At 34.1% G+C, this 12,442-nt stretch overlaps 1 protein-coding gene across 15 annotated transcripts in view; it reads left to right on the forward strand.

Annotated features, from left to right (window-relative positions):
* LOC138707385 (sushi, von Willebrand factor type A, EGF and pentraxin domain-containing protein 1-like) overlaps positions 1 to 12,442 on the forward strand; it is a 376,277-nt gene that overhangs the window by 327,502 nt on the left and 36,333 nt on the right. For 14 of the 15 annotated variants that reach the window (XM_069836741.1, XM_069836728.1, XM_069836726.1 and 11 more), the window contains 2 exons: positions 4,232 to 4,404; positions 8,150 to 8,367. In XM_069836741.1, the coding sequence (XP_069692842.1) occupies positions 4,232 to 4,404; positions 8,150 to 8,367 (391 nt within the window). Of the gene's footprint in view, positions 1 to 4,231; positions 4,405 to 8,149; positions 8,368 to 9,725; positions 9,924 to 12,442 lie in introns of all 15 variants that reach the window. The other variant, XR_011334222.1, reaches the window with a different exon arrangement.

Genomic DNA, 12,442 nt, shown 5'->3' on the forward strand with positions numbered 1-12,442 from the left:
TATCAGTTAAGTGCTTATCTGTTGAGTTGGAAAACTAAAAGAGTAATTTTGACTCATGCCGTCTTTTTAGTGTTATTTATGGTGGACAGCAATGGCAGAATTCTAAATTTGCTACTTATACAACCTGTCATAGTTTTGAACACCCAAAACAATGTAAATATGTAACCAGTGAGTATTGGGAAGCTAGACAGTAAATGAAAAATTCCCAAGTGCCTCACTTGTTGGAGGTTAAAATGTCAAATGTCCACATTATATTAATGTACATTCAATTAAACATCTACTCGAAAAATGTCCAATTTATTCAATGTCCGCAAATTTTGTTACATAAAATGTCCATTGAAAAAGGTCCAATATATTTTTCATAATTGCTCAACCTCTTCACCTCTGGCTGTATAAGACCATTTAAGTTGTATGATACAGCACGCAAATAGCATTTAACGTCGTCATTTTATACTCATTGTAGCTCCTTACTATGATTTCTATTCTCCTTTGGTTGGCAACATATTTCTGTTTATAGGAAGCCTATGTTTACGTGGTCTGCTTAGATTTGGGTATCATAATTTCGTTCTCGTATTGTTCTTCTCTTATGTGTTGCAGACACCTCCAGAAACTAACATAGTGACCAGCAACCAACTTTGGAATTTACTATGAAATGCTTCTACTGCGTTATTAATAGAGCTCAGATATTATGTAATATGAAAATGAAAAATATGTAGATAAATATCTAATAAATAAGAATATGTAATTTAAGGGGAGTCTGTACACTGAATTTTGATAAAAAAAATGAAATTTTGGTTTTTATCGTTTTCCGGGAGTTTAATATGTGTAAAATTATAATATGATTTTATTTCTTCTAATTGTCAGCTTTTAGCTCTATCTTCAGCAACAATATTGTAGCAATTAATGCAAAAAAATGTTATTAATGATTTTTTTTTCCAACTGCTCAATGGAATTTAAAATTTATGTGGCCCACTCTATACATGAAAGTATATTACGTATGCCCTATTTTTCCTACATTTGTATTTTTTATCACTTCTGAGAAAAGTGCTCCCAAATTTGAAAAATTTAACATTGCATGATATGGAAACTTGAACACCATTTTTCTGCACTTTCTTATTTTTGTGACATTGGTGCGCTTTTCTCAGAAAGTATTGTACTCAGAAGGCTGAAATTAATATACACTATCAATGTGAAGGCATATTATACAGTAGGTTAAAAATTAAGCTTATTTCTATCTTCAGCAAAAATAAAAATAATTTCAGAAGATTGATAAATGGACAACTTACTAGTGTTATATATTTAAGCACGTGGGCTTACAACTGTTTCGGTATATACACTATCGTCAGAGCCTATTGGATCATAGCGTCATCTTGATATCGCTGCCTGTTGTAAGGGTGTGTTTGTGTGTTGTAATGTGGAGTCAAATAGTGAGTGTGTTCTGAAATTGATCTGTGTGTTGAGAATTTGATTTGGTTGTGTTTTAGTGTGTCTGTATATTTCATATTGTTCTAGTGTGTTGAGTTATTGGTTTTTGGGTTGGATGTGTAGGATTTTCATGTCTTTATTTATGTTATTGTATATATGGTTAGCATTAGCGGCCATTTTGAGGAGAATCTGTTCATAGCATTCTGTATCGACTACAAATTTGTGATAAGGTGCAACATATAACGTGATTTAGTAGCTAGTTTCTCAATCCAGTGATACTTAAATTAAATTAAGAGATGTAATGGAAACGTTTGTTTTCACAAGTAATGCAAATTACGTGAAATTATTTCTAAATTAAAGCTACTCGTAGGACGTAGTCTCCTTTTAAATCATTTGTTGTATGACAGACTCTCAAGGAACGTTGGTTCTCAAGTGATTCCATAGCACAGTGACAGCACGATTGGTAACTAAGACTGTCATGGTTCGAATCCTGCCTGGGAAGGAAACTTTTTTTTTTTCTTATTCAAATTTATTCCCAATACTTTTCGATTGCAGTGATATTTTACTACTTAAGTAACTTATTATTCCCAGAACATGAATTTTACCAGTTTATTTTCTAAGGCTTTCGAAATGGGCTACGTCAGTAGCCGAAACTACAACAATTTCAATAGATTACTCGCTATCTTGTGAATGCAGGTGTGGCATGCACAGTGGCTCATTTCGGGGACTTTGATTATTCCATCGGTCCAGTTTTTTTGCCACTACTGTACATAAATATTTCATGGTAATACTAGGCGTCATCTCCCTGGCCATTAAGTCCATTGTTGTCATCAACACTACTGTGTCCCGAAAATAATAGATAATAGTGTGTTCTGGTTCGTGAAAACATCCATTTCGAGCCCCTATGTGCACAAATAATTAGATTAACATGTATTACCGTCACTTATGGACCCAAGAGCTTAGAAAATCAGTATATATAGCTAGTACGAGTCGAAACAGGTTTTGTGTTCTTCTGTCGTGAGATTAGATGATAAGAACACAAGGGAGGTTAGAAGATCGAATGACAATTTTGCTTCTATACGAGAAATATTTCAACTTTTGAATAACATATTTCTGATGTACTGTACAGCTGATAAGAATACTACATACATGAAATGCTTTCCCTGTTTCGAGGAAGATGCCCATTTAAGGTCATTTTGAAAGAAAAACCAGGTAAATAGGGATCCTCAGAATTCTTGCCGACTGTGACTCTATAGATTATGGAAGTGTATGCTGACAAACAAGAAGGAACAACTCCTGTATCAAGAGGCCCTAGAGAGCCACCGGCGTAGCTCAGTCGGCTGAGGCACTTGCCTGCCAATGCAGAGTTGTGCTCGAGGATAAGTTCGATTCTTGCTTGGGCTGATTATCTGTTTGGATATTTTCCGAGGTTTCCCCAACACCAATCCCATTGACGCTAAGTAACCTAGTAGTTGATACAGCATCGTTAAATAACTAACTGAAAAAAAGAGGTCCTGGAGAAGTAGGCAAAAGGCTTGTTGCTCGGATAAAGAACACAGGTCGGAAAGTGAGTACTGACCGGTACTGTACATCGGTCGAAGTTGCCAAAGATCTGTACAAAGAGTGTAAAATTACTTTAGTTGGTAGCATGAACAAAAATCGCAAACATATTCTAGGAGAATTGGAAGACAATTGCACTCAAACGAGTTCGTATTCACCGACCCTGCATCTGGAAAGCCACCTGTTACATTAGTGTCATATTCCTAAACCTACAAAGAAGAACCTAATCATGCTGCCATCACATCAGGATGCCGAAATTTCTGATGATGGAAAAAGGAATGCAGGTCGGTAAATTTATTCTATAACTCAACCAGGAAGGATTGTCCTGAGAGAGGTACCCATCAGTGGCTGCTATCTGTATTTTACACCCTAATTGATATTGAATGCATTAAATATATACATTGCATATTATGAATTTTCCAAACTGGTCCAGAAGAAAAAGAACAAACAAACAGACAATGCTTCTATCAAACAAAATATGGAACATAATGCTGAAAACATAACTGAACTTCAGAAAATATTGTCATGCCAAAACAACGCAGAAACAGCAGCAGCCATCAGGCAGGGGGAGATGCCATACATCTAGCTCTGTTGGTGACAGACTGAACAAACTAGCAAAAAAACCATTGTTTGTGGAAAATGTAACTTGCATGTGTGTAGTAAACATAGCCAAAAAACAAACATGCTATAAGTGGATAAATCTGAATGAACATATCAATGATGTAAAAGAAATTTGTTCAAGCATTAATTCACAATAATAATAAATGTAATTAAATCAATATCACGAATAACCAATATTTATTACTTTATGTAACTTACAATGTTTGTAACTTGATATACAATATTTCTCACTTAATTCACTTAATAAAGAATATTTATGTAAAAATTGTAAATGTCGTCATAAGCGTAAAATATAATGGTGAATACCTTGGTTCGGCATGTTAAGTCAGTCCACTAGCAAGTATCCAAGAATGTAAAGTAGAATACTGATTAGATTCAGTCGCGCCTTGCTAGTTGCTTTTAAACTCATTTCTTCTAGTTAGATATACAATAATTGTATATTTTTATATTGTGTTCAATTATTGAACACTATTCAAGTCCATATTCCTCGCAAATTAATACGGATCAGGTATTTAAAAAATGGAGCAGAGATCAGGTCATGAAGACCATAAAAATGAAATAAAGGAATTAAGGAAGGTATATTTACAGCCTGTACTTCTGATGATCAGTTCTCCTTTAATTTCAGTTTTGTCTTGTATGTCAATGGTGAACGTACTGTAACAGACATCATGGCAAATGATGGCTTATGGCATTCAGTATGTGTGATGTGGCATTCTTCAAATGGTGACTGGAGCATCTATATAGATGGAAAACTTGGCGATAATGGAACTGGACTTGCCAACGGGACTTTCATCCCAGGTAAAACTATAGGTCTACCCTTTCTGATGAACTGACATTAATAGTTTCGGTTTTGTTAACAAGTTCAAATTAGCTTAAACTCATGGTCAATTAGAATTTGACTTGTTTCAAATAGTTATATTTAAAATAATGGTTTTGTGTAAGATTGAAAAAGGACAATGATATGAACAGGTCATTTTCATACAAATATAGTATGCATGTTTATAAAACAGAAACAAATTTTCTTTTCTTTTGGCTCTTTCGGTGTGATCCACAACAAAGAAAGGTTAACATTAAATTTCTCCTCCCTCCCCTGAGACTGCACAATAGCTCGACTATATTGAGTAAAATCCCATTTTTCAAACTTCAGTTAACCAAAAGGAAAGGGAAGTGAAAAGTCTTACACTGCCAGGCAGACTTGTATTTTGGATAATGTGATGGACAGACATAGCAGTAAGAAAAATGTATCATGAAATGAATTCATATCTTACTTTGTGATCTGTATAAGTAATTTATACTTTCTTCATTTCTCGCCATGTTTAGTTGCAATAAGACATGTCAATGTCAAATATTATTTCTTGAAAGACTTATAAAGGCCAAGTGAGAATTCCAGAATTCATGGGTTATCCATCAATTATTAACTTACCCAAAATCACTTCAGATACAGAGAATTTTACTGTATTTTATGTTAGTTATTTAATATGTTGTATACATTGTGTGCAGAACTATGTACTGATAACTAAGAGAGAATTTTCCCTGTTGCGGAATTTTTAATACAGAGTTTGTAATCATTTCCAGTATTTCGGCTTTCTGAATAAAAAATACAGTATATACAAGTTGTTCAATAAAACTTTATTTTTTAGCTGTACAGAATTTTCCCTCATGATGTTGCCAACACTTATTGATTTTAATTTATTTAATAAAGTTACGCCATTTGCAGAAATATGAATCAGTGGAGTGGATCACTCAACGAGTTAGAAAGAGAGAGATACAGAGTGGCCATTGCGCCGCCATGTTTGAAGAAAATTGAACGACCGGCTGCCATTAACTTAAGCACCCAAAACAAAGTGGGTGTGGCAATAACTAACATTGCAATCGCCAGCTGTCAAAATTTTGTTTGCATAAATCAGTTAAACTGAAGTGGTAAAACCTAGTATTTCGTCAAATATGTGCTAGTAACGTAATCTAAAATAAAGAAATTATGTACGCTAAATTTAAACACATGAGCTACTCCTAGAAGGAAAGCTTAAAAGAATAACATAAGCAGAATTGTCATGTACGTATCACAAGAAGTCCTAGCAAATATACTGAAGAAAATGTTAATATTCCTAGGTTCTTTTAAATGCGACCTGCAAGATTGCCTATAAAATGAACGAGTATGATTCGGATGATTTTATTAAATTGTTTTCCCAGTCTCTACACGTTGCAAAACTATTTATTATACCATAAGATATAGAATGAAAGTACGCCCTAACTTAGTAAACAATCTTTACCTCCAAGCTTGTAACTTGGGTAAAACATGACCAAACACACTTTCAGTTTTTTTTTTCCCCACAGTAGAGTATAATTATTATCGAAATGTGAACGTGAGGCCAACAGCCGACTGGTCTGTCTGAGCCTTTCAAGGGCTGTGGCACCACAGATAATTATTAGTGTATAATTGAGCACGAACGTACAATAATGAGGTAAGTAGTTACGAAATATATTCATACTTGCCACATTATTGCATGTAGGTGCTCAATTATATTCTTTCATGTCCTTCCAGTCAAAATACTAACAACAATACTGCCTACCACAGAGTTTTGGATTATTTTGGATGAGAGTGTCGAAATACAATTTTAATATTTTATTGCTATTACTGGGTTTGAAACGGAATTGCAGTAGTTTTATCCATATTTAATTTAACTTTATTTCTAGTGAACCATTTATTTAATTAATTGTTTGTCTTCGAAATAGGCCTACATTTTATAAGATACAGCTCATCGTCTTCTTCTGTAAGCAGTAAGGACCCAAGGAGTAGAAATAAAGGATGCCAGTGTCGAAATACAATTTTAATATTTTATTGCTATTTGTTTTTCACTGGGACTGAAATGGAATTTTAGTGGTTTTATCCGTATTTAGTTTAAGTACATTACCAGTGAACCATTTATTTGGTTTATCGTTTGTCTTCGAAATAGGCCTACTTTTTATAAGCTACAGCTCATCGTCTTCTCTATAAGCAGGACGGACCCAAGGAACAGAAATAAAGGATATTACATAATTTTGTTCATTAAGAAAGCACTCAACACTTAAAGATTTTTTTCTTCAGAACATATATTAATTACATATTAAATGAAAGGGAAAAACACTTTCAATAATTACAAATATAATAAAAAAATTATACACTGCAATTACTTATGCATTAGGTATATACATCAGAGAAACCTACACTTTTCCTTTAGAAAACAAAGATTTGTTAAATCAGTGGGTAAAAAACACGACAAGTGTTAAATGGCATCCTACGAAACACAGCTTCCTATGCTCTCCACATTCAGAAGACAAATATATGTACATGACAAGCAATAGGAGGCAGTTGTTGACAAGGCAGTACAAACAATAATTGCTGATTTTCCTGCACATTTACAGAGGAACATGAACTCCAGATCCTCACCTACGAAACGTTAAGCTTATGATATAATGAAGACAGTGTTAATTTAATTTAAAAAAAAAATGCAGTTCACCAAAACTACAGTAAATAATTTAGGGACTTGAACAATAGGTTGTGTGAAACTGCATCATAAATTATAAACAAGTGTTTTGACGGAGTACTGAAAGAAATTCTAGAAATTCGGAGGGACACCATTTGTCTCGTTTCATATTTGTTATCCACTGTTTCAACAGTTCCTTTTTTTCAAAGGGAATCTGCAAGAAAAGAAAAATACTGTACACACCGCATGGTATGCATGGCGTTGTTGCACATTTATGCATGAAAAAAAAATGCTGCTAATTAACAAACTATGGACTTAACTTCATAAAATTTACATGAAATATGATATATCAGTTGTCTTTTTCCTTTTGACATCGCAGTTATATGCAGCACACACAACAGGCATGTTTTTTCTTTGTTTTTTCGTAGCTCTACCTCCGTATACACAACATTGTAAGCAGACGAATTTTTACAACGGTGGGCGCTTAGTGCATATCTGCCGTGTTTCGTGGTGGCACCGCAAAGAGCGCTGTACAGGACAACATGGCCACTCTATAGTCTTCTCTTTCTAACTCGTTGGGATCACTACATGCAGTTGCTGTTATAAAATGATGAATGTGCAGTCACAAATAGAAGAAAATATTGGCGTCATTTCCATTTTGAAATGCATGATCCCATCTCATCTGAACATACAATCAGGTTATGATTACAGCATTTTGAAGCTACAGGAATTGCTTTGAACAAAATTTCTGTGAGTAGGCCTTGGAGTATTCGAACACAACAAACAGTACACAAAGACATATTGAAGTGATATTGAGTATTGAGTTGCTACTATGTTAAGGACAACCGCCCATTAATAAAGAAGAAACCAAAGAATGGATGTCCAATAAAAATGTGATTTTTTTTAAATATATTAATCCAAAAAACAAGTTTATACATATCAGCATGCATTCAAAACATAAGAAAATGAGTTTCATGTTTTAATTTTCTTGTAAATAAATATAATCAATAAACTCAAAACAGTCGATTTAATTTGGTCCTTTGCCTTTCATGAAAACCTCATAATTGTCTCTGTTAAAGGTGGTGGAATTCTCATTCTTGGTCAGGAGCAGGACTTAATGGGAAGTGGATTTAGTGAAGCTGAGTCTTTTATGGGATATCTTTCAAGTGTTGCTGTGTGGGATTACATTCTCCAAGTAACCGAAGTCTGGGACTTGTCAATGCTCTGTGGAGGCTCTGCATATGGGAATGTCTTCATGTGGACAGATTTTCTGGAGGGAATTCGTGGAGATTTAAAGGTATTATTGAACTTATTTCAAAATTTCTGTCTTCTGTAGTTTTCCATTTATCTTAGTATCGAACTCTACATTGTTACGAAATTTGTTAATATGCTTCATACATTAACTTCATCATTGGTTTTTATGTATAAAATAGTTCCACGGAATTGAATAATTAGGAATTAAGTAAACAGTAGAGTAAGTGTAAACATTTATATCTTATTGTAAAGATTCTTCTGCTCGTATTAAAAGTTCATCAAGGTTATTATACTTTTATGCTTAAGACTAAGGATTGGTTATTAGTTTTCAAATACTGAGAAACTTCCAATTGTGAATGGGAGATATGAGTGGGCTTAAAATGCAACAGTACCTGATTCCATCTTCATTTAGTATAAATATGCACGTTGACATACAGTACTTTATATAAAATTAAGACAGCTGATTAATACGAATATTTTATCCATAATCCCAAGCCAAATGTTAGTATTCTCCAGAAATAGAATTTATAACAGGAAATATATATCTTGATTACACAACCTTTAACACTGTATCTCTAAGGGATAAAAAATATATAATATATATAACTTTCACGTGTTAATGAGCTATGTTTGAAAATACCTTACTTGACTAGTTTCGGCTTGGAAGCCATCTTCAGAACTGCATGGTCCGTGTGTGTGTCTTCCAGTGTCTTTGGGTGTGCGTTTGTGTTGTGTAGTGTGGAGTCAAATAATGTGTATATTCTGAAATTCAGTTGTGTGTTGAGGATTTGTTGTGGATGTGTCTTCGTGTATCTATATATTTCGCATTGTTCTAGTGTGTTTAGTTTCTGGTTTTTCGGTTGGATATGTAGAATTTCCATGTCTGTGTCTATGCTGCTGTAGGTGTGGTTGGCATTTGTGATGTGTTCTGTGTATGTGGAAGTGTTGTGTGATTTGGTTATGACTGTGATGTGTTCTTTGTAACGTGTTTGAAGTGATGTGCCTGTCTGTCCGATGTAGAAGTAATTTTTTTGAATGAAGATGTGATCTTGTGTATCTTTTTGTTTTCGTATGTTAGTGTGTAATAAAGAGGTAAGCCCATCTTAGCATTTTGCCAGAAAATTCTCAAGGTGGTAATTTACTCATTAGCTTCACTTTCCATACCGTATCTAAGCGCTTTTGTAATCCACTGTGGTCTCTTTCCTGTCCAGTGCGCAAAATCTGTTGTGTGGTAGAATGTCTTCGAAATCCAGCTTGTTCTTGACACAAAACATTTTGGCTTTCTAAGAACATATTTAGTCTACTAATGACCATCCGTTCCCTCGTTTTTGCAAGGATGCTAATCAGGGCTATAGGGCGATGATAGTTTTTCAGTTCTGCTACTAGTTTCTTTCATTACAGAATTGGTATGATGAGCATATTCCTACAAGTTGCTGGGACTGTAGAATTCCAAATCTGATTAAAGAGTTTGGGACAGGTTGTCAATCAGACTTTGCCGAAGTGTTCAAGAAATTTTGCAATAATATTATGATGGCCCAGCCTTTTTAAAGGCCTAGGCTTCGGACAGTGAAGAATATCACTTCGAAACTAGTCAGCCAGGTAATTTCCTATGTTAACACAGTAAAGAGTTATATAAGTGTTAAAAGTGTATATACATAGAAAAATGAAGAACAAAATAATTTATCGATTAAACACAAGGGTTATGAAAGTAGTACATAAAAATAGAGAGAACATTCAAGAAACAGTCATGCAAAAATCAAAGCAGCAAAGGAATTGGAATGTTTACTAGAATAATTGATGGCCTCTGTATTGAGTGGTGATGAACTGATTGAAGAGAATACAGTTCATGGACTGAATCATGATGAACTTTTCCATTATAATCTAGTTCCTCCAAATAGAGACGGTCAAAAAGTGACAAAAGTCAATTGTTTGTGCGAGGAAATTTGTCCAATTAGTGGTATGTTACTAAAATGCAAAGTAGATTTGCTAAAGAAAAATAAAAAGGAAGAAAAACATGGAAATGGCATTTTAGACGGAAAGAACGCATGTATGAGCAAAATAGGCACTTACCACCCCCAAAATAGGAAATTTTAGACAACCTGGAAGTGATGTAAATAGACTCCAAATGACATAAAACAGATAAATACCTATCATCTTATATTTTAGGCTTACAGAAAAAAAGGCCTGCTAAAATAATAATATTATTATTATTATTATTATTATTATTATTATTATTATTATTATTATTATTATTATTATTATTATTATTATTATTATTAAGACATTGTATGACATACAGTCCCATGCAAATTAATCAGAACAAGATAATTTTTTTCGTAATTTTTTCAATAATTGGCAATAATGTGCAACAACATTGCTTATTTTGAGAAGCCACGCTTTCTGTGCATTGCTAGTAATTGCTCTATATGACTATTGTTTTAGCTTAAATGAGCATTTCTTCGCATGTGGTTTAGTTTTATGGTTTTCTTGTGAGACTCGTAATACGTTTCTTCAATGGATACGACTCCAGGGAGTGTAGTGTGAGTCTGGAATTATCGCAAAATTTCTACGCAAAAATATATATGGTAACTACAAAAATCTTTGTGGGTGTAGCCACTGTAAATAGACGTTACAAAGAACACATCACAGCCATAACAAAATTACAGAACACATCCACATATGCAGAACACGTCACAAATGCTAACCACACCTACAGAGACATCAACACAGACATGGAAATTCTACACATCCAACCAAAATGCCAGAAACTAAACACACTAGAACAATACGAAATATACAGACACACAAAAACATATCCAAATGACAGATACGTAGATGACATACTAATACTATGCAAAGGAAACAAAAGACAGATCCAAAACCTGCATCAACACATAAACAAAATACACCCAAAGCTACACTACCCATTAGAAATTGAAAACAACAAATCCAAAAATTTCCTAGACATCACAATAACAAAAGTCGACAACAAATACACATTCAAAGTATACATAAAACCCACAACAACAACAACAACACACATACACAACACATCCAACCAACACAAACAAGCTGCATTCCGAACAATGGTACACAGACTACTCAACATACCAATGAACCAACATGATTACAAAGAAGAGCCAAACACAATCAAATACATAGCACAAGAAAACGGATACAGCCCCAACATAATAGACAACATAATACGTAAGACAAAACATAATCACAAAAACTAAATAATACAACACAAACACAAGGACACAAAAAATACATCACACTAACATACGAAAACAAAAACACACACAAGATTGCAACCTCATTCAAGAACTTAAATTACAGCATCGCATACAGAACAAATAATACTCTACAAAAACATCTCAACACACGAACAACACAAACAAACAAATACAACCACACAGGCGTATACAAACTCAAATGTAACACCTGCAACAACTTCTACATAGGATAGACAGGCAGATCATTTCAAAAACGTTACAAAGAACACATCACAGCCATAACAAAATTACAAAACACATCCAAATATGTAGAACACGTCACAAATGCTAACCACACCTACAGAGACATCAACACAGACATGGACATTCTACACATCCAACCAAAAAGCCAGAAACTAAACACACTAGAACAATACGAAATATATAGACACACAAAAACACATCCAAATGAAATTCTCAACACACAACTCAATTTCAGAACACACACACTCTTTGACTCCACATTACACTACACAAACACACCCTCACAGGAAAAAAAAACAAGAGGCGCCAAGACCAGCAACGACCAGTTCTGAAGAAGACCAATAATAGGTCGAAACCTGTAAACCAGGTACGATAGAATTTAACACGAGAAAGTCATATAATACATATTCCGAAGTGATATAGTGTTAAAAGTTGTGTAATCAAGATGTATAAATAGAATTATTCAGCAGCACAGGCAGACTGATTCCAGTACACTAAAGAAAAAGAGGAACTGTGGCAGGAAAAAGAAAACTGATGACCGCTTTCTTCTTTAAAAAAAAAAATCCCAAGCTCATTGATGCGAACTGCAGAAAAGGAAATGAATTTACACATATCTAAAACTTATAGCAGCAGGAGACA

The sequence above is a fragment of the Periplaneta americana genome, chromosome 10, assembly GCF_040183065.1.
Source record: "Periplaneta americana isolate PAMFEO1 chromosome 10, P.americana_PAMFEO1_priV1, whole genome shotgun sequence".
Lineage (NCBI taxonomy): Eukaryota > Metazoa > Arthropoda > Insecta > Blattodea > Blattidae > Periplaneta > Periplaneta americana.